A 23,018-nucleotide genomic window follows, 5' to 3' on the forward strand; every position below is an offset into this window, starting at 1 on the left:
ACATTATTACTTTATGGAGCATAAATATCATCAGTATTGTTGCCTTGTGGGAAACATCGAACCCAAGCAGTTTTGAAGTCACCGTAGTAATTGAACTCTGAGCCCAGTCATTAGCAAGTTATGGCTGTAGCTTTACTCATTTCATAAAGCTGAATATTGGCACAAAGTCCATCTTGCAGAAACTAGCTTAGTAAATCCACACTGCAATGTTCATTCATGTCATGGGACGCTCTAATCAGATGTTGTTCATTTCTTGGGATAAAGGGCTGGAAGGAGTTGAAAACTGAGGGATAACTGAGGAATCTTAACAAGAGTTTTGGGATTGTTCCATATAAAAACTTCTCTGACAACATTAAAAAGGCACGAAGTTCATCCTTAGTTATTTTTGGCACAACAGGCTGGTTGGGAAAGGGTCGCTATAGAAATTGCAACCAAATTCTGACAGAGGATTCAGGACTGACTCCTGGGCCTTCTTTTTATGCTACCTATATAATGTGTGAAGGGAGGCATCTGCATCTTCCCCAAGGTAGGATACATAAATAGCAGAAAACAATAAGCCACTATGGCCTTTCATTTTAATATCGTATGTTGTCATTATCTCCTGTTTCAGTGAGTTCATTTTTGTTGCCAATTATTATTGTTTGCTTCCTTTACATCATTTTTAGCTCTTTGATAGGCCTCTTACACACCCTGTGTACACCATTTTAATGCTATGTAAATGTTATATCCAGTTGATGCAAAAATAACATTGAAAATATATTAATTTTAATAGTAAACGTTCGACCTGAGGAAAGAGAAAACAATATGAAAACAAAGACTCACTGGTTCATTTCTCACAAGGGAAAAACGAAAGAGAAATGAAGTTATTCAAATTGTACCAGGCAGCTTTCGAAAATTGGTCTCATCCCTAATTCGTGATATAGGATTTATTTTTTAATTTTGCCCTCACCCTTAAATCTTTCTAATACTGCATAAAGAATAGTTTCTATTTTCCCCATTATTATTTATAGTTAATGGTATGTCTTTCACCATCACCATGCCACATGCGTTGCTTTAAGTTTACTAGGGTCTACTCTTTTTTTCCTCATTTTTTTCTTAATATGAGCTCCTTCCCATTAAACCAGTGGTTCCCAAGGTGGGTGGACTGCTCCCTGGGGTGTGGTGGAATTACCTAGGGGGGTTCTAGGAGGCAAAGAAGGGACAGGGGATGCTGGAGGTGGGCTCCTCTGAGCTTCTTGTTTGCTTATTTATGACTGATCAGATTAGAGCCTGGAGTGAACGTTTCTCACTTTAAGTTTCCATCTCTGCGTGGTGCTGAAATCTGGTGAAAATTATCAGAACTTGTGGTAAACATGCCACCAGAGATCTAGTCAGACCAGTATACCATGTTTTCAGGAACCGTTGTCACCTTGTGTGTTTTTGTCTCTTTGTCACTTTTCAAGTTCTTCCTAGTAAGTCCTTAACATAATAGTAGTTAATCATTACATTCTTTGTTTTGAATGTTATTGTTATTATCTTCCTTAGTGGGTTGTAAAAACCACTCTTATGAATAATAATTTTATAGGGGAGGGTGGGGCGGGATGAATTGATGGAACCAAGGGATCGGTGGCCTGAAATAGTTTGGGAACCACTCCATTAAACTAATATTCACATACTTTAAAGGAGACCAAGTTAAAACGTTTTTAGAAGATTAAAATGTAGGTTCCTTTGGGCATTCTGTTTTGAGATGTTATTCATTCTGTGGTTGTGGTTTTTAGCTTTAAATTTTCTTTAGGAGATGCAGCATCAATGGTGATTTGAGAACAAATATGAGATTTTCAGAAGCCTATTTTTATTAGTCTTGCACCAAAACTTCCTTGTTGTACTTTTAAGACCCCCTTTCTTGTTCAGTCTCTCAGTGCACTAGGAAACTGCATCTTTCATGTTACGGTGCCTCATCACTGTCTTTTCCTTACTGTTCTATGCTTTTCTTCTTTGCTGAAAGACTTCCCCCCCCCCAGTTGACCTCTGAATCAAGCACCCAGTCAACAAATGAATCATACAATAGCTGGCTACAGACCCATCAGATTATTATTCTTTAGATAAGTGAAGATAGTATTGCTCCCAACTGCATACTTTACAAACACAATTTTCTGTACCTGTGTTTAAGTGTGTTTTGTATTGTCCCAAGATTTGCCTTTAGTTTTAGTTTCTTTGTGTTCTTTCACTAACTGCATTCCTGAAAAACCGTTTACTGTTCTTTTAAAAGAACTTCAGCAGGTGACAAAATAATGCAAATAACATGCTGGAGCCTCCTGCCAAACTATCAAACAGCCACCATTTTTGTATAATACAGATTCAGTTAACACAAGGAGTGCCCTATGATCCACTTAGCTAGCAGTGTGAATTTCGATCACTACCATGTGGTTAAGTAGTTGTGGAGGCTATTTTTAAAAAATTGAAAAATCCGCACATGAATGTTTGTTAAACTGTTTCCAACATTTCATCACACACGTGTGCTGGAAACTCAGTGAGTCAATGGCTCAGAAGGAGGACTGTATTCTGTGAGATTTTTGGTACCATTGAGTTCAAAAACAGTTACCCCAGAACCTCCAACTGGTTCCTACTCCCCTTCCCCATTGAAAAGAACAGCCAGGAAAACCATGAGAATGAAAGAAAACTAACAAATTTTGAGTCTGTCCCAGCAGTTCCTCACCAGAAAACTACCCAATCACAATTAACATTTCACTTGGACAGCCTTGGATACAAAAACGGAATGGTAATTTTCAAAATGCTCATCCCATTAGCCATCTTAGTTTGTTGTAGTAAAAACCAAAATGGGCTGAATCTAATGTTGTCACATGCAAATAAAACAGTGATGCTAAGAAAGAAAGTGGAAAGATATGTGGAAGAAAGTTCTTTGGAAATCACTGGCACATATTCCCAAATAAACAGGGTTACCAGGCAACTGGTGGGAAGGCTGTGAGCAAGAATATGGGGGGAGGGGCATGACACTGGCTGTGGCATCATGTCACATCACTTCTAGAAAAAATCCAGACATAACATAGGGTATCTCTAGGAATTGCTGGGAACTTGATGGTAAAACCAGTCAATGTTTAGGATTATAGTCTGACAGCACATAACGCACACACAGCCTATTTTACTGGAATAAGGAAGTGTTTGACAAGATTATCCTAGAAATAATGATCATTTTGAAAATGGACTGATGTTTAATACACTATGACCAAAGTAGTTAATACAAAGTAATTCCATTTGTACAAAAAAAAGAGCTCTTACTTTCTTTATTAAGCCAGCTATTACCTAAATGCATTGCATGTAACTTCCTTCATTGCAAAGATAATTATGGGATTTTTTTCCTCCCCTTACTAGATCACATGAACAGTACACACCTTGTGCTGGCAGCACATACTGGGCAAGTGCTTAACACGAACACTAAAAAAAAATGTTTCAGACCCATTATTTGGTGAAGCAACAGTATTATTTTTAGCTTATTGATGAACGCATTTCAGAGTGGTTTCAGTGCTAAATATATTTTAAGTGTATTTTCCTGATATACTTTACAGTAGGTGCTGTGCTAGCAAAAAGAAATCCAGTCAGTAAATTTCATCTCTGAAAAGGGGGAATGCGTTAGTGTACAGAAGACGTGGCTTCTAGTTTTGGCAGAAGTGAATGCCTCCTAGTTCTTGTCTTGTTCTGATCATTCTTAGAAAAGGCCACACAATCTTGCCTACCTTTTCAGATAAAAGAACGTACCCAGCCAGCGCTTTCTTGTTCTCTGAAAACCAGGTGAGGTAATGTTGTCTCTGAGAATGAGCAACTTAATATGCATTTAGCTTTGCCATAGTAGCAGAGGAAGAGAGAGTACAAAGGTTACGGAAAACAAAACATTAATTTTCTTGACCAGCTGTGTTACAAGCAACGTGCAGCTTATTTATAACCATGGTGTACTGTTCATAAATCAAGTCTTTTCTCCAGCAATGTCTTTAATGAGAACTATTAAATGATTTCATGTTGTATTCATCATTGCAATCTGATTTAAAAAACCAGCAGTCCCTTATAGGATCTATGTTTTTCAGCTGGAGCTTTTTATACAAAGGAACAGAAAGAAAAACACTTGTTAGGTATGTTCAAAGGTTTTCAAATCATTTGCAAGACTATGTGTAATCGGAAAAGTGGCTCATAAACCATGCGTTGTTTCTTTCTTTACACTGCTGTAAAACTGGCCCTGGATTGGGCGTTTTTGAGCTCAATTTAATAATATGTGGGGGTGGGGGGGGGAGAAATGAAGCAAGAAGTAAAAACCAGCTGTAAGCTTATGTACCTGCCTGCTACTGTTTTGTAACTACTTCTAATTTTACATGTTGCAAACTCAGTTCCTGAAGCCTGCCATATGCAGTCATCTTTGGAATTAGTTAATATGGCCTGCTCCCCAAAAGTAATATAATATTGGCTGCATTATCTAAAGAGAGGCGGGCCATAGTCATGTGAGATTAGTTTTGATTCCAATATTTGAAAAGTAGGGAGTGTTTACTGAAATCCATCAGCTCTGCTGCTAGAGGGCCTACCAACTTGGTCCCTTACACATTTCTAAAAATAAAGTTGGGGAGGGAATTGCAAAATAACTAATTGATACAGATATTTATCATACAAAATCAAACCCATATTGTCTGCCTTTAGCCAGCTTTCCCAGTGTTTTTACTGAATGCAAATGAAGAATTCTTCATAACTCTAGCTTATTCTCTAGCTCAGAGGTGGGCAATTGTTTTGGCTCGGGGGCCACTTTGTGGGAGCGGAGGTTAGCGGAGGGCCACACCTTTTAAAATGAATGCATTCACTAGTTAACCTAGTTAATTGCATTCATTAGTTTCATGACAGTAAACACACTGCTTTATTCCCTCTATTACCAAAGAAATATTTGTTTGTCCATTCTTCATTAAACACACGACATTCATAACTGATTTTATGTTTTTTCGGAGGGTTCATGGTTTCACTAAAGTTAGAAATTTATAGATTTACTGTTGCAAAGACAAAATTGAAATTAACCAGATCAACCGGAAAAGCGCGTATCTACACTGCGCATGCGTATTGACGTAGCCATCCTAGTGGAAAATATGAGACGAATCTTCGGTCGCGCACGGGAAGGAAATCTCGGTTCAAGGCGGATTTTTCTGACTGTCTTGGCGGGCCACAAAAAACTCTGTAGCGGGCCGCATGTGGCCCGCGGGCCACTATTTGCCCACCCCTGCTCTAGCTTATTCTCTAGCTTATTCTCACAAACCCAACATGGTGGTATCTTATATACTAATAGCAAAGTGCCCCTGATCTGAGGATACTTAAATCTGTAGATGAATGGACAAGACAGATATTTCTATGCCCCTGAAAAATGACCCAGATTTGTTTTTTAAAAAACCTGAAATCTTAAAAAAAATTGGTGGGGGGGGTGGGAGTTAAAAAACCAAAATGATAAAAGGAATATCAGTAGCTTTAACTAGGTATTCTCAGACGCTGTTGCTAGACAACCATGAGTTTAGCCAGTACCCCAGGCTTAGTATCTGTCAGGAAAAGGCGGGGGGAGGCCCTTTCCAGGAATGTTTTGGCCTTGGGGCCAGGCCCAGAAACAATAACAGCGTGACTTGATACCACATAACCTGCATGATTCACCCAGGTGTGGTTGCTTACTACTGTTCAATGGCAGCCCTCCCCCCATAAAAGTCAGTGTAGTATAGTGAATAGAGCTCCAGCTTAATATCTGGCAGAGCCAGTTTTGAACCACCACTCTGATGTGGAAGCTCAGTGAGTGATAGGGTTGCCAGGTTCCCATAGCCTTCCAATGGGGTGGGACTGGACCTGGTACTTACTTGCATGGAGCTCTTCTGTTAGGGTAAGTTTTCTTATACTTCTACAAAGTAGGCAAAGGCCTCTGAGAAGTCAAGATATATTTACTTCCATTTAGTATGTATTCCTTCTTATTAAAAACAAAGGTACTTACACAGTACTATAAGTAGATATAAATATGCTTGTGTCCTTAAGAAACTGGTCTACATTTTAGGTTCAAAACATACTGGATATTTTAACCAGGGCTCAGTGTACTGTGCCAAAAAGAACACAATTTCTGAAGCAGCTCAGCCTGAACTCTTTACCAAGAAACCATATTTCCGTTATCAAAATTGAAAATACAATGTATTTATAGCTGAATATATTATTTTACTTACTTTATCTTTGAAGCACCAGCGTGGTATAATGGTTAGAATGTTGGACTAGGACCTGAGAGGTTTGAATCCCCATTCTGCCACTGAATCTCTCTAGGTGACCTTGGGCTAGTCACAGGGCCAGGCTACAAGTGACGAATGACACTTGAACGGCAAGTGTATTCCGCCCTGTTCACTTGCCCTCCACTCAATCCACTTGCCATTCAAGTGTCATTTGTCACTTGTAGCTTGGCCCACACTGTCTCAGCCTAGCATATCTCACAAGGTTGTTGAGAGGATAATATGGAGGAGAGGAGAAAAATGTAAGCCCCTTTAGGCCCCTGTTGGAAGAAAGGTGAGGTACAAATGAAGTAAAATAAAATAAATAAAATAAAATTTTGTGTCCATAATTTGGGTTTTAAGAGAATCAATATTTATGAGAATAATTAAGAGAATTGAAAAAGATAATAGCTAAGTGGTAGAATGTCCTTTTCATATTAGGTTCAATCAGGGCTTTTTTCCCCAAGGGGAATTCATTAGAATGGAGTTCCAAAACCTCTTTATGGAGTTCTGGGACCTCTTGGACATTGGACATCACCAGCAACTCTTTTAAAAATTTATTTAAGGCACTAGGTTCAGTTTCTGAGATACACAATTATAGGTTTCCAAGCAGCAGGGCTTAATGAGACAGTTTTATGAAAACCTGGATTCTGCTGCCTGTTATAATAAACATCACTGGGTTAAATTTACTAGTGGGTCAACTCCATACCAGATAGCTCCTTTCATTAACATTTGATTTGTAGAAACAGTATGGATTGGAATACTGGCTGTAATTCATAGTGTAAGGCACTTTCCTGTATATTTCTGAAAGTCTTTGTCTACTCACTTTGGCTTTGTTTCATTACTAGGTTCAATGTGTGTATGCTCAAGATCTTTTCACATTCATACTCTTTTCCTGTTAAAATGACTGCTGAAATTCTCAGGGTACAGAATTCTGTACCAGTGACTATATTATGTGTTGGTATGCACACATATGTTACATTCCACACTTAGAAGTGTGCAGAATACCTACTGCTTTGTGTACCACTGAGATTGTAATTACCTGGCGTATGTTCCTCAAGCTACATTTGGAGTTGGTCCATGTGTTCAGGAGAGAGCCTGTTTCCAAATGAAAAATATAATGGCTTGTCCAATCTGTATATTCTATACATCAACAGTCAAGAATAGTTTAGTAATGGAATAACTTTAGACAGTTCATGTTCATTTGGCACTGTGCCTGATTTCCAAATAAGAAAAAAGTTACAGTCAGTTGCTACGCAGATCCCTGCAAGTAATACCCCTTTGTCAAGCACACATTGAGGCATTGAAATCTGGAGGTCAGCTAATTTATGTGAGAAAGATTTATAAGAATCAGTGGTGAAGTCATTTTTGCCCAGAGGCTTGCCATTTCTGTCACTGCTTAATTGTTTATCAGAGAGACTGGATTCAGCAGTTTTAGGATCCAATACAGTCTGTCTCCACCAACATTTTAATAACTGAATTATTTATTTGATCTACATGTCTACAAAGCAGTTGTTTCCTATTATTTCCTTTTAATCATAAGAACCATGCCCACTGCTTCACTCTATTCCAGTGCTTTTCAAATACTCTCATTCATACTTAGGCCAGATTCTGGTTTCTCTCTTCTTAGCTTTACTGACAAGACTTCCATAGACTTCCCCAGGGTTACTACATATTTACAGCCCACAGGATCTCGTGTTCCTTCAGCGCTCTAAGGTCTGTCGTCTCCTTGCACGTTCTAACTCTTCTTGACCTACTCGGCTGTTCTGAATGAGTTCATTATTCTCAGTCTTTCAATTCTGTACTTTGCCAACAGTTACTTTACAATATCAGCAGTTTGAGGTTGTCTGGGAGCCAGCTCAAATTGTTTGATTTCATGTTCCAAGGCCAAATGTTTTCAATGAAGATTTTTCATTTTAATCTTGGAAAATAAGGGCAATAGTCAGTGGAAGTTTCATCTGTGAAAGTATTAAGAGGGACACTGCAGAAGCTTTTAACCCATTGGAAGAGCTGTGATATGATTAAAGACTTTGGAGAAAGGCATTTCAGTGAATGCTTAATCGCTCCCTTCTTGAGTATTTGTCTACAAAGTTCCTGTCTCCTGTTTTCCATTGGTTTGATTAGGTTGATTGTCCATCTTTGTCAGGCCCTACAATTCTGCCAAGCTGAATAAATATAGCCTGCCAGGTACATACAATGGCCCTCTTGGAGATCAGTAAACCATTTTTTGCTGCCTCCTTGGGACTACAAAGACGGGAAGTTACCTGGCAAGACTCAGTTCATGGCTGATGAGCCATAAATGGTGCAGGCCTCACCTTGGCAAAGTAGGTCATTTGACTGAAGTATTCAAAAAGGAAGCTGGCAATTAATTGTAGAGATGTAGAGTTGCATAAGGGCCACTTAACAAGGCCAGGCCTCCCTTTCCTTACATCAGTTAATCAGTTAATGAACATGTGGCATAAACACAGGGCTTTTTTTCAGCAGAAATGCAGTGGAACGGAGTTCCAGAACCTCTTAAAAATGGTCACATGGCTGGTGGCCCCGCCCCCTGATCTCCAGACAGAGGGGAGTTTAGATTGCCCTCCGCACCGCTCGGCAGCACAGAGGGCAATCTAAACTCCCCTCTGTCTGGAGATCAGGGGGCGGGGCCACCAGCCATGTGAACATTTTCTCCGAGGGCAACCCACTGAGTTCCACCAACTCTTTTCCCAGAAAAAAAGCCCTACATAAACAGATGTTTGAACAACACCTGTCAGGATTTTGTTGGATTTAGGTTCAGGGTTAATGTTAAATTGCATTCAAGTTTCAAAACGTAACATGGCTACTCTTCAGAGATGGTTTGGTATGAGTCTTTTCCTTTTTGAATAATTTCGTTTCTATTCTGTCCAAGGAGAGGAACCTTTACAATTCTTTCAGTCTGCCTGACTTTAATTTTGATTCTGGTAGGGTAGGAAAATCTCAGTTTATTAGTCTGTGTTTTGCTGTCCAATGTCATGTAAATTCTGATTTCCTTAAGTTACTGTAATTACTGTGCTGTGTCTTGTGACAGCTTTCATTCTTTGTCTACTCTGCCCTGCTAGTTACCTGGATTAGATCACCTAAAACTGGAGTTCTCTTTGCAAGAGTATTAATATGGTATCCACAGCGATCTGAATGTACTCTTGAATGTTACCTGCATTCTTGAAGGTTTTTGGAGTAATTTGGAAAGACGGCATGAAATATTTCTCTTTAAAAAAAAATTTAGAAGCCTGTTAAAGAATAAGAAAGGAAACCCAGAGGGAGTTACCAATTACTGCTGCAGGTCCTCAATTAAGGCAAGTTCAGAAGCATCAGCTTGTGGCAATAGGGAAGCAATTCACTTTCTTGCTTCCCATACCTGTCAGTCACAGCTGTGCCTTCCCTCATTGGCTAGAACAAAGAGGAAATGAAACTGCTCTTTTTTCATTGTATAAATTAGTCTGTCCATTTGCTTTCTGTCTTCAGATCTAGAAGTCCTAGAGCCCTTTTTCTTTTTAAAGCACAAAAGCCAGAAATCCAGGCTAGCTAATATAGTAAATGAATGCTTAATGGAACTTAATGGCATGCCCAAGATTCGGAGTAAAACCCAGCCAGCAGAACCATATGGCACCCTGATTTTCAGTTTGTCATCCTTCCACATCTGCTTTCTGCTCACCCACTCAGTACATTAGATGTAAAGGTGTCTCAAAGAATTGTGCGTGTTCTGTAGCGTACGATAGAGTAGCATATCTCACACTAAGATTGCCAACTCTAGGTTGGAAAATTCATGGAGATTTGATGGTAGAGACTGGAGAGGGCGGGGGGGGGCGCTCATTGGGGTATAATGTCATAAAGGCCAAGCTGCCATTTCCTCCAGGGGAACTGGTCTTTGCCATCTGAAGATCAGCCCCCACCTGGAGGTTAACAACCCTATCTCATAACCGTCTTGGTCATGTTTTGTGACACACTTGCCAAAAAGTGGCCTTCATTGATTAGGCAATAGAGTGCATATGGGTGCTTTCCACATCAAAAAGCCATAATAATATAGTAGCACTCATACTTATCATTGACTTCTTGGACCAAGGTGTGGTTTCCTTTCTCTTCCTGTTCCTGTGAAAAACTGTTATCAGAGGTCTTTCATTTAAACATGGCAAATTGATGAGAAGTCATTTTGTTTTATTACAATGATCTAATCTGTTTTCTTTCAGTAATTGTTTAAATGTTGTTTATCAAGATGGAAATACATTATTACCAGAGGCTTACCAAGAAAAGAACCAAAGAGGCCCAGCAGTTTCCTTCATGTTAAGCAAGAGATAAATGTGAGACAGTGAAGTAGGCCAGAGATTTAAGAGAATCCATCAAGCTAATGATGGAGAATTAGGGGCTGATATGTCTGTGGGCCTGAGCCAAATCTAGGGTTGCCACTTACCCGGTAATGGTGAGTAGGGTTGCCAGGCCCCCTCAATCTCCCGGCGGGGGGACAGGGGCCTGGCACTTACCTTTTGGATGAGGGGGGTGCATGCGTGCAGAGCACGTGCACGCACCCCCCCACAGGCGCAATGACATCACTTTGAGGTGACATTGTGCGGCGGGTCGCCCAAAATGGGCCGTTCTGATGCTGATTGGGCCTGGTTTTGAGGCGCTGCGGAGCACAGGAGTGTTCCTGCGCTCCACAGTGCCTCAAAAACGGGCCCGATCCACAGCAGAATGGGCCAGTTTTGGGCGCTGCGGAGCGCAGGAGTGCTTCTGTGCTCCACAGCGCCTGAAAAATGGGCCCGATCAGCAGCAGAATGGCCCGTTTCAGGCACTGCAAAGCGCAGGAGTGGTCCTGCGCTCCGCAGCTGCTGAAAATGGGCCCGATTTGCTGCTGATTGGGCTCGTTTTGAGTGCTGCGGAGCGCAGGAGTACTGCTGTGCTCCGCAGTGGCCCTGATCCGGGCCCAAACGGGACCGATCCCGGTGGCTGTAGCACACGGGAGCGTGCTGCGCGGCAGGGGAGCACACAAGGAAGGTGTGCGCCCCCCTGCTGCTCAGGTAAGTGGGGGCGGAGTGTGGGGAGCGAGGGCGGGAGATCCTCCACCCCCACCAGGGGTCTGGGATCCCTAATGGTGAGGGACCTCCCCATGATGCTCCTGTCTCCTGCCCTTGCTCAATGGAGTGGGATGGGGATGAGGAGAAAAACAGCACATAGAAGTTCCTTGTTTCAGAACAGGAAGTGATATAATGACGCTGTAGGAATATCAAAATGCCCTAGGGTTTTTGAAACTCTTAGAACATCACAATGTCACTTCCTGTTTCAGAACAAGAAGTGACTGCCAAGAAGTTTCCACCTCACCCACCCCTGAAATACTATACAGTTGCCTGGGTGAGTCCCTCTTTGACAGGCATAGGCTACGGTGCCTGGAGAGTAGGGTTTGGCCTCTCCCCACCACACCACCAGCCTTGATCATGGAGGCCAGCATTTGGGGGGGGGGGAGATGCTGGCCTATGTACAAGGGGAATGAGGGAGACGGCTGTGGACGAGCAAGCTGGACGGGCAAGCTCCTTCTTACCTCCAGCTCTTTCTTACCTTTCAGTGTCTCCTTGTCCCCTTCGAGGCAAGACTTTGGAGATGGGGTACCTGTTAGGATTCTGGAATAGGAGATGTTAGCGAGACATTCTGGACTTCACACTCTCTGCCCCCTCTCCCAGTGTGTGAGTGCAAAGTGGTTGCCCAGTTATGCAAAGTGCCTGCTTTGTGCTCTTCCCTCCACTTGTGCTCTAAATCCTCACAGTAGAGAGTTCTCGTGCCGTGTCCCTACTTGCCAAAATACATGAGTGCCACAGCTGGAGTTCGGGGGGGGGGGCATGATGGGGTGCTGGGGACAGGGCTCAGTTGCCACTCGACCACGAGTGGATTGGTTGCAGCTTTAGTTGGCATCCTGTGCTTTTCCAGGCGATTTGGGTGGGGTCGTGCATGGGGGGAGGCAGTTGACTTTTCCCATTACTCCTATGGGCTATGCCACCTTTTTCATGGCTTAATTTTGCACTGCTGTTGGCAGTGTTCCTGGGCCTGGAGTGGGTTAAGGAACCTACTAACTCTCGCCCCACCTCAATTGATGCAGGAATTTACATTCCAGGTCTGCTAGTGGAGGGCTGTGGTGGCCCTGCCCCACCCCCATGAAACCCTGGTAGGGTTCTGATGAGTTGTGACAGCATCCTTCTGAGCATCATATCAGCATAAGATATCATTATCAGTAATTTCACTATCACAAGTGCAGTACTTTGAAGAGCTGGATGCACATCTCTGACTCTGTGAACGCAAATTATGAACAATCCAGGCACACATCGGTATGCCTTACTATATTGGTAGATCACACCACGTAACAATCATAAGGTTTGTAAAAATAAAATGAAAGCTTAGCACCTTTTTCCTGACAGATGTTCTGTACCTTTAGCAGCTGAATGGTAGGCAGGAACTCAATAGGTACGGCTTTACCGCTGCTGCATTTGCAGGCTTAGGGAGTCTTCACTTGTGCCTCTTGGAGAGCTGTGCTACTGACATTAATGTAGTTGGAACATTTTTGTGTAAAAAGCGTTATTCCAAGTGACTTACAAAAAGGAAAAAAATTGTCAGGGAAAAAAAACCAGGCACCAAACCTAAATCAAGTATAGTTTGGGTTATGTTGTTTTCTGTTTATTTTCTAAAAGTAGTCAATGTTGGCCCATAAACTGTAGTTGTATTTTAAGATGTGTGATAAATATGATAACATTACAGCAGAGTCAGTTTAGATTTTGTAAAGGGAGACCATGCTGTTCAGATCTCATAGAATTTTGTAAGGGTGTGACAAATATTTGATAATAAGGATGCAACTGACATTGTCTTTGTCAAAGCCTCTCTGGAAAAAAAAAGAAAAATAACCCTGGCATCAAAGGGAATGCCATTTAGTGGATTAGCAGCTGGTTAAAAGATTAGGCAACAGATGGTAGGCATAAACAGACAGTTTGTACAGTGGTAAGAAATAAATAATGGGGTTCTCCAAGAATCCACACTGGGATATGCTGCTTTTGAAATATTCACCACTAACCTAGAAATGAGAGACAATAATGACATATGAATATTTACAGCAGATAACAAATTACAGAAGATATTGTCAAAGCAGGCACTGGAAAATTACATAAGGATTGCATAGATTTTCAACAGAGGGAAACAAAATTCAATGTTAAGTGAAAAGTAATACCTAGTTTCAGAAACAAACAACTCTGATCTGACTTTGTATGTGAGATGGACCAGATCTGTAGTTCCTTAAAAACTTTCTTCTATCCAGCGCATAACTGTGGCAGAAATGAGCCTAAAAGAAGTTGCAGTAAAACTGAGCTCATTTAAGGACAGAAGTTAGAAGTGAGTAAATCTTGCCTTAGGACTAGAACTGTGTGCTTCAGGTTTCCTATTTGGGTTTTTTACCCAAATCAGGCCTGATTTGGAAAGATTCAGGATTCCTGAATCAGCCCCAGCATTGCTGAGCTGATTCGGGAATCCCGAAACAAAGCTTCCTGAAGCTTCAGGCAAAGCGGCAGCAGCCACAGCACTTTTCTAGTTGTTTGCATTTGCAAACAGCAAGAAAAGTTTCGAACTTCTGCCCCATCACTTTTTCCATGCCTGAAAAAACCTGTGGGAGTTTGAAAGCACTTCTTGACACTCAAGAAAAGTGTTGCTACTTTCAAATGCCCACAGCTTTTTTTTAGCTGATGGGAGGGGTTTTTGAAAGCAACACTTTTCTTGCTACTTGCAAGCAGCAAGAAAAACGTTGCTTTAAACTGGCTTCCCGCCCTGCTGCTTTTTTCAGCCAATGAGAGGGGTGAGGAGGGAACCCCCTCTTCCCCCCTCCCATCAGATAAAAAGGGCGGTGGTGCGGGAATCTTGAAAGTAACACTTTTCTTGCAATTTGCAAATGGCAAAAAAAGTACTGCTTTGAGCTTCAGTGTGCTCCGTAAAGATTTCCGGATTTTTAAGGAGTATACTGAAGCATTTAAACACCCGAATCCCGAAGCAGTTTATCCCCAATTGTTTTCCTGCTTCGGATAAACCATCTCCCCAAGAAAATCCCAGCAAACCATTTCCCCAAGAAAATCCCTGTAGCTTACACCCATTAAAAGACCTTGCTAAAAATATGGCCTTGCAGTGCCTCTTAAAAACTTCTCAATATGTTCTCTCCCCACCCCCCATCTCTTCAGGGAGCTGTTCCCCTAGATAGGATTTGACCCACTATAGAAAATGGGCAGACGCCAGTTAATGCCAGCTGCATTAACTTAAGCAAGGGAACAATCAGGAGGTGGCAAAGTGAAGATTCTATTTAGCTTTTACTACTTTAATATTTGGCAGTAAGATGGATCCACTGACTTTATCTCAGGTAGGGTTGCCAGGTCCCCTTACCCTCCCAGGGAGAGGGGGGACCCAGCACTCACTTTGTTTTTTGTCTTTATGCACTCTTTGCATGCATGCGCTCCTGAGGCAGCACGATTACTTCTGAGAATGTCATTGCACAGGGCCCAGGAGCACTCCCATGCTTTGCAGTGAGCTGATCTGGCCCCAATTGGGCCCAATTAGGCCCATTTGGGGTCCAAATCTGTGAAGCACACATGCTCTTAGGGCAGCGCGATAACGTCACTCCCATAAGTGACATTATCGTGCTACCTTGGGAGTGTGCCTGGGAAGCCTTTTCCTCTTTATTCCTCCTCACTGGCCAGGTGAGTAATGGCAGGGGGCAAAGGGTGGGAGCAGGGGATCCCTCAGCTGGGGAACCTGGGATCCTGGTCTTCAGGCCCTAATGGGCTGAAGCCTAAATTACTAGTGAGCCCTTTGGGAACACAAGTGTAGTGTGTTGGTTTAAAAGTGTTTAACCCACCTGAACTTTGTGTCATAGTGTGGGAAAAATGTGTATAGCTGGAGTTTCCCTAAAGAATTAAAGTCAAGTGGAAGGCCTCGGTTGGTACAGATGAAATAGCAAGCATTCTTTGCTGCTATGTGAAAAAAGCTGGGGGAATCCTCTAATCCATGCACTCGTTCCTTCCCCACCACCCTCCTCTTGTGTGCAGAGAAATAAATAGACATTTCTGGATTCATGGCAAACCATTGTGTGTGGCTACATCCTAACTAACTACATTTGTTGTTTTCCATTCAAACCACGATACCAAATAGTGGTTTAATCCTGGTTTAAAATCCTGGTTTGGGAGGGGGGAGGGAGTACAAACCACAGCATGCAGGTTTGGATGTTGCAGCAAACTTATGGAGTGGCACAACAAAAGTGGAAATCTCTCATTAGCTGTCCAGGAGAGGAAAGAGGAAATGATGCTTGTGAGCCCAACAATATTAGCAAATTGCTGTTTGCTTTTATGCCATCACATCAAGCCTTTTCTGTGCTGTCTGCACTCTTGCTTTTGTGGCTTCCCCTTTTTTGATCTTGGGGTTATACTCAGGCTTTGAATATATAGCTATAGAAGCACCTCAAGAGTACTGGATGTGGGTGCACGTTTTCTCTCAACTGTGTTTTCTAGGAGTTAGTTAGTGGCATATTCTGGGAACTGGAGTTTGGATTCTTATTCCCTATCCCCTATATCTGTAGTAACAAGTAAGTCAAAATTTCCCCTAGCTCTGAGATTATGGTGCTTTTTATGAGGCCCAGTTCCCTGGATCTGAAGGGCCATTTTCTCTAGATCACATGGAAATAATGGAGCAATTAAGATATGCTGAAAGTTTCCATGTGCAGAAAGGCCAGCAATCCTGGGACAGCAACCCTGCACTAATTTTTTGTATCTATTATGTCCCTGTGACGTTAAGAGCATGTGGGTTTTCAAAAAGCAAACTATGGCTATCCTGCCTTTGCAGTGAACATTTTGATTCACAGCCCATTCAATACCATAGGCTAATGGGAGCTTAAACGTCTTTTCCCTACATACTTACCCTATGTACTTCTGTTCCCTTAAATGCTTGCAAAGTAAGTTAAGTTCTTAAAGAGCTTATAAAATAAATAATTCACAAGACATGAAATAACTTAAAAATCAATAATTGTCTTATATAGATCATGAAATAACAAAAAAGCCCCGTTCTCTCTCATTTGATCATATCCCTTGTCACTAATATTGACAGTAAGGTTAATTTATACATAATCAGAGAAGATGACCAGGGCATTAAAGAGGTAATTGGATGTGTGGGCTTGTCCTTTGTGCAATTTACCTCATTCTGGACATCTACCATCTGGCAGCCTGTCCAGTGGATCAGATTTGGTGGCTATTGTGCAAACAGCCGTTTGCTTCACAGCAGCTATAATAGCACTCTATACTTAGCAAGTGGGTCATACGTATCTTGCATTGCCCTACTTTCTATAAAAGCCCCTTATAGTAGGAATAGCAGTGCAGCATTGAATCTCTAGTACAGTCTCCTTGTCCAATAACTCCCTAGGAATCCCCTATAAGGGTCTGCTCATTGTAGACCTTTCTTGACCCTGTGCTGAGCTATGATGTGGAGGGAAAGGTATTAGTGGTATGCAGCAGGTTAAGTCCCAGTGTTATCACTAACATAATTGTGGTTGCACAGCCCAAACCCCATTCATGTTATTTGTGTGTACTTCACAGGAACAGATTTTAGGTGACTTTCATACAGTGCCTCAGTCACAATGCACAAGAAAAGAACTGTTTTTGAACTCCTTCAAGATATCATTGACCAGTCCTGTACACTTCTCATCCTTCAATCTATTAGCTCTGCTGTAACAAAGACAAAGAGTGCTGGATGGTTATTCCATCTGGAATTTCTGTTCACTGGTACAAGGCTGGCATGAGATATTTTGGAACTTTACGCAGGAAGACTTCATTGCCCTTGTGTGCTGGCTGAGTTTTGCTTGCATCCTGGGGTCAAAATTCCGTACCTTCAACCATATCCAGATCTCTGAAGCATTTTGTATTAGGCAGACCTATGTCTTGCAAGGATTCTTGGCCCTCATGCATACCCCCATACTGTTACCAAAGCAGCTTAATTCATAAACCCTCACAGCCCGTGGAAGAGTAGAAATACAGTAAAACAAGGTCAGACAGCTACAAAACTAGCTGTCCATCTACAGGCTAATCTCAGAGCGGAACTACAAGTGACAAAAGGCACAGGTTGGACACTTGTCAGCTTCCCTCAAGTTTTGATGGGAAATGTAGGCAGCTCGGCGGAATGTTGGACAAGTGACAGTTGAAAAGTCCATTGGACAGCAGTCAGAGAGCCAAGCTACGAGATCAGGACGCCTACATTTCCCATCAAAACTTGAGGGAAGCAGACAAGTGTCCAACCTGTGCCTTTTGTCACTTGTAGTTCCACTCTCAGTTGCCCAAAGTTCTATGGAAGAGGATGGCATCTACAGAAGTGTTTTCTGACTGCTGTCCTTCCTATCCTTTGGTACTTGAAACAGAAAGCTGGGACTTCTTTTCTTGAGCAGAATTATTTAAACATTTTACCACACTTCGCAGCAAGTCAAACAGTTCTCCGTGCTCTTGTTTAGTATATATTCATCATTGTTTAATTGTAAAGGTAGATATGGGAATTTTTCACGATTTACAGCTTTTTTACTCATGTAAATTCTCTGTTGTGAAACTAGAGGTTTATTCTGAACCATTTCCAACAGTGATGAGTTATTGGCCTAGTTTTTACTGAGGTGGTAAAACTGTGTCAGGGCAATTCCATTTCTGACCAAAAATAAGCCCTTACACCCTTGAATGGACTTCTATTTTAAAAAAATATATGGCCACACAGAAAACTATGTAGTAGGGAAGATGGATATACCATTCCTTCATGTTCTCAGTGACATGCTGAAATGGGTTGGCGAGCCCTCCATCTTGCCGGTCCTCCACTCAAGATTGCAGCCTTCTGCAGCTGCTGCTCATTATTTTTTTTTAAAAAGTTGACAGGAAAGTTACGTACAACTCTGTGTAATGTGAAATTTTGGCTACAGGAACATTTCAGATTCCAAAGGGCTTCTATAAGCTGAGATATTGCTGACAGTAACACTCAAGTGATTTCAACTACTACTGGAAGATATGTGGGTGTAAAGGGTTTGTATGGTGTATTGATTTGAGAATCTGTATTTTTAAAAGTTGAAACAGTATTTTATTCGGTTTTACCGCAAGACTGATCCCAAGAGAGCAAGGTTTTTTGTTTGTTTGTTTACACAAAGCTTCATCTAACTTGACTAAATTTGACATAGGCCTCCTTGGGAGGTGCCCAGGATAATGTCCTCCACAGAGCTTTTAAGTTTTGTTGCATACAAGCAAGACATTTTGATATAATTTCTAATGAATCTGAGCACTGCAATGCTTCAATGTTTCTGGGCCTGGGAATGAAAGATTCTTTGAAATGTTTAATTGAGGGATGTGAAAGTCACCTAGAGACATTTAAAATGAGGAAGTATTAAAAATCTGTATATGGAACATATTATATCATTCATTTAACTTCTGCATTAATGTGATACTTAAATAGCTCCTTGCAAAATGGCCATCTGTTGTCTTAGGCCAAATCTTTTTGCATCTGAAGTTTTCTAAATGTTCATCTTTCTGTTACTCCTGGATCCACAGACCTTATAGATATCTTTTTTGTTGTTTTGAAAATTCTTCCCTTTGAGCCAAACTAGTTCAACATGACACAGAATGGAACGTGGTGACAGGATATTTCAGTTTAATCTGCAGTTGGTTATGGAGCTCTGCCTCATGTTCTCCTTTGTCCTGTTCCTCTTCCATTTTCCTTTTCAGATGTTTCCATGTTTCTCAGCATACACATCTGGAGTTCTTTGGGACATATCAGCTAGCAAGGACTAAATCCCAAAGGCATGTCCCACTTTTATGAAATATCTTGCCATAAAAGTAATGCTGGAGCTGCTCACACAGGTGGGCATATTGTACAAGTAATGTATGGATCCTGTGGGATAAGTAATAATATTCTTTGTAACATCCTTTCTAATGATTTTAGCTCAGTCTTCCCATTGGTTATACATACACCAGTCCCATTGACTTTAATGGGACCTGTGGGAGTAACAGTACTTCAGATTGCAGCCATAATGTGAAATTCTTAGATTCAAAGGGATTAGATTTAACAGCTCCTATCATTTATATTGCAAGATAGAGCAAGACAGCCAACATCACACCCAGACATCTTAGACAATGCCCTGTCCAATGGATTAGGCATTTACAGCTTGATAAACCAACAAATGCCACTGCTCCATGGGTTTTGCACAGCCGCCACCTCTCCCACATGGACTGCTACTGCTTCTGCTCCTTGCTTTCAGGACTAATGCACAGAACATCCAAGCAGGAAAAGAAAATGCAAAGCTCAGGAACAGGTGTGGTAACTAATGGCTGAGAAATGTATTTTTCTGGAAATGTGTGAAACAGACTACTTTGTCGTACAGAATGGAAAGGCCATAACAAGATTATTGATAATGGAAGTGCAAATATTTGGAAAGAGTGTCAGGAAAACTCAGAAGGAAGATTTCTTCTCACCCCCACCGTTCTCTTCCCTCCCATTTTTTTGCTTCAAGGGTGGTTGCATATGTAATGTACAGGAACTGCTTAAAGATTAGTGTATGTCACAATGATTACCATTTTAATTATCCCCAGTGTGGTTGGAGTCCCTCATCTCTCTAATCTTATTATATGCTGACTGTATTTAAATTTGGTTTATTTTGCAACATGCTGTGCATATGCAGTGCAGATCATAATTTGGGCATATGTGTTACTAATCACCACGATGAAAGCTGAAAGCCAAGCCAGGGAAGGCAGCACTTAATTTCCTTCCAGAAGCCTTTCAGTGCTCTGGATACAGGACTGAGAGCCAGGAATGGCTGAGTCTCTAATCCCAGTTATAACATGGAGTCCCTGAGCAGATTTGGAAAAATAAAGTGGAGTTGGAAATGTGCTTTTTAAATTCTTTTGAATCAGGATCTTTAAAGCCTTACTGTGGACAGTGGACAAAGATGAAGATTTCTAAAAGGCTAAAAGTAAAAAAAAAAAAAAAATTAAATGCTAAATGTCCATAGATTGTAAGTTGACATTTGCCATCATCACAAAACATGATATGTGTGCTATAATTAAAAGACTCCAGTATTCAAATAAGCAGTTGGCTCAAAGCTCTGGTTATATTTCATCATTCTGCAGAATGTGCAAACACAGTTGTTCAGGTGTGCATTTTTATAAAGGGAATAGTGACTTGGTAAATGGAATTGCTCAGGAGGAGCTTTCATAAAGGGAATAGGCTTGTAATTTATTGCAGTGTTTGTTTATGTATTATCTTGATTGTATTGCATTGTTTTCTAATGTTTGTAATGCTTTTGTGGCATATTTTATCCTGGTTTTCTTTAGTAATCTGCTCATTTAGTAATCTGCCAAGTCTTAGTTAGAAAGGTGGACTATAAGTAAAGTAAAAAATACATCTTGGGGTTGAACAAGTTGCTTGCTCCTGGTTTGTCACTTGTAAAAGGGCCAGTTTGGTGTAGTGGTTAAGAGTGTGGGACTCTAATCTGGAGAACGGGGTTTGATTCCCTACTCCTCCACTTGAAGCCAGCTGGGTGACCTTGGGTCAGTCACAGCTTCTAGGAGCTCTCTCAGCCCCACCCACTGCAGGGTGATTGTTGTGGGGATAATAATGACATACTTTGTAAACCACTCTGAGTGGGCATTAAGTTGCACTGAAGGGCGGTATATAAATCAATGTTATTATTATAAGAATACTTGGCTTTGGTTGATCCATGGTGTATCCCTTGTTTTAATCCATCTGGAGATGAAGCCATACAGTGAAACAGAGAACTAAAGGTCTACCCCACACCCTGATGCAGTGAAGTCTCTCTTCAGCTGTGAATTCAGCTACAGCTGAGAGTATCTGACCTGCTCTGTTAAAGGCTTGAGTTCCTTAGATGCAAATAAAAGCAGCATCAACCTATGAAAGAACTTATTCCTTAGGTGCTTCCAGGACACAAAGGTTCTCCCTTTCTGCCTGCTTGTTCTCTTCTCTCCCATCCTCATTTGGGCCATAAGATGCTTCAGTGGATGATTTTTTTCTTGTTGTTTTTAATCTGAACATTTTATTTTAACAGCTGCAGAGAGCTTTTTTGGTTTGCATCTGACTGGAGAGGGGAAAATACCCCAAAGCAGCATGGAGATACCATGCATGCAAGATACAATGCTTTCTATGCTACTGATTTAGCTGCTAAAATATTGAACACTAATTAAAGAATACACACACACACACACATGATGCATGGTGGAAGTTCCATTTTTTAAATCATGGTACCAGCCATGGGGCTCCCCAGTCCAGAGCTCTAGCACACAGGAGAACAGGCAAATTCTTTCCCTGTGCACTGTTGTCTCCCCCACCCTGTATAGGGCAAATAATGGGTACTGTGTGCAATTTTCAATAAGAAAACAGCATCTGGAAAGGATTTTTAAAAGAAAAAAATATGCTCCAAACCTTAACCTCACTCTGACCTCTCCCTAGTGGCTTCCATTAACTTTTTTTAAACAGTTCTGTTAACATTTTAAAAATCCACATCTGTTTGGGGTCTAAGATCACTGGGACTAGTGGCTAACTCCTGACAGGATTGCCTAGGAGTTAATGGCTCAATATTTGTTTATTTGAAAATGCATATGCTGCTTCTTAAGAGACCTGCTTGAAGCCGCTCAAAGCAAACATAATAAAATAAGACCAACAAACCATTAAAAACAAGCCAGGGCATTAAAAACAGCAAAAAACGCTGACCAGCCTAAAATGATATCGATAAAACAATCTTCAGGCCAGACAAAAAACATAAAACAGCTAATAGTAATAGAACCCCTTAGTTGTAAGTTACTTTGACAAGGCTTCCTTTTTGTTCTCCATCTTGTGTTTGGTCTTAGAAAAGGTAATGCTATGCTCTGTTCCTAGATATGATAATTTAAAATCAAAACTCCTTTGCTTATATTTCTGTATGAAGCTGCTTGTGCAAATATAGATAACAATAGTCACATTTACTATATTTTTTCTTATGAGGGTCCTGTCTGTATTACTGTGTTCTGTCGCTGGGTGCTCAGTTTTCTCTTTGTCTCTTTTGCCAGGAAAGGCTGATTTTGTGCTACCATAGTAGTAAAATCCAAATATCCATATATATATATAAAACATACCCCCACACACTAGCTTTTGAACTAGAATTAGTTCGACTTCCAAGAGGGGTCTCGAGATCTCCCAGAATTGCAACTGATTTCCAGACTATAGAGATCAATTCCCTTCCAGAAAAAAGCTTTGGAGGGTGGGCTTTATGGCACAATACCCCTCCCCTTCTCAAATTCTTCCCAAGCTACACCCACAAATTTCCAGGACTTTCCCAACCTAGAGTTGGCAACCCTGGTTCCATCTCTAATTCTGTGCACGGAAAGGCTTACAAGCAGTATCGTATTCATAACTTTTCAAGTATATTTTCTCAAGCAAACATTTGCCTTGTTTCTGCTAGTGCTTGGAATACTAACAGTGCCATCTGAAGAACATATTCCTGGGAGTAACCCACATCGAGTAAGACCTGCTTACAATTGCTTTCTTACTGTTATATTCTATCTATCTTACTGAGACTCATGCTTATTACACAGTATAATACAATACAATCAACAGCTGAAGTATTCAATAAACATTACAATAAGGTAGGGTTGCCAGCAGGTCCCCTTACCCTCCTGGCAGGAGGGGGTACCCAGCTCTTACCTTCTTTGTGCTTCCTGGATGCTCCTCCCCCTGCCCCCACCTGCCCCC

The 23,018-nt window shown here is 41.3% G+C and overlaps 1 protein-coding gene across 2 annotated transcripts in view; it reads left to right on the forward strand.

Annotated features, from left to right (window-relative positions):
* LHPP (phospholysine phosphohistidine inorganic pyrophosphate phosphatase) overlaps positions 1 to 23,018 on the forward strand; it is a 177,174-nt gene that overhangs the window by 134,954 nt on the left and 19,202 nt on the right. Inside the window, exon 7 of one of the 2 annotated variants that reach the window (XM_054984279.1) lies at positions 4,077 to 4,121. The exons of the other annotated variant lie outside the window; for it this stretch is intronic. Coding sequence (XP_054840254.1) covers positions 4,077 to 4,121 — 45 coding nt within the window. The remainder of the gene's footprint in view (positions 1 to 4,076; positions 4,122 to 23,018) is intronic. 2 annotated transcript variants of the gene reach the window in all.

This window comes from Eublepharis macularius, chromosome 6 (genome assembly GCF_028583425.1).
Source record: "Eublepharis macularius isolate TG4126 chromosome 6, MPM_Emac_v1.0, whole genome shotgun sequence".
Taxonomy (NCBI): Eukaryota; Metazoa; Chordata; class Lepidosauria; order Squamata; family Eublepharidae; genus Eublepharis; species Eublepharis macularius.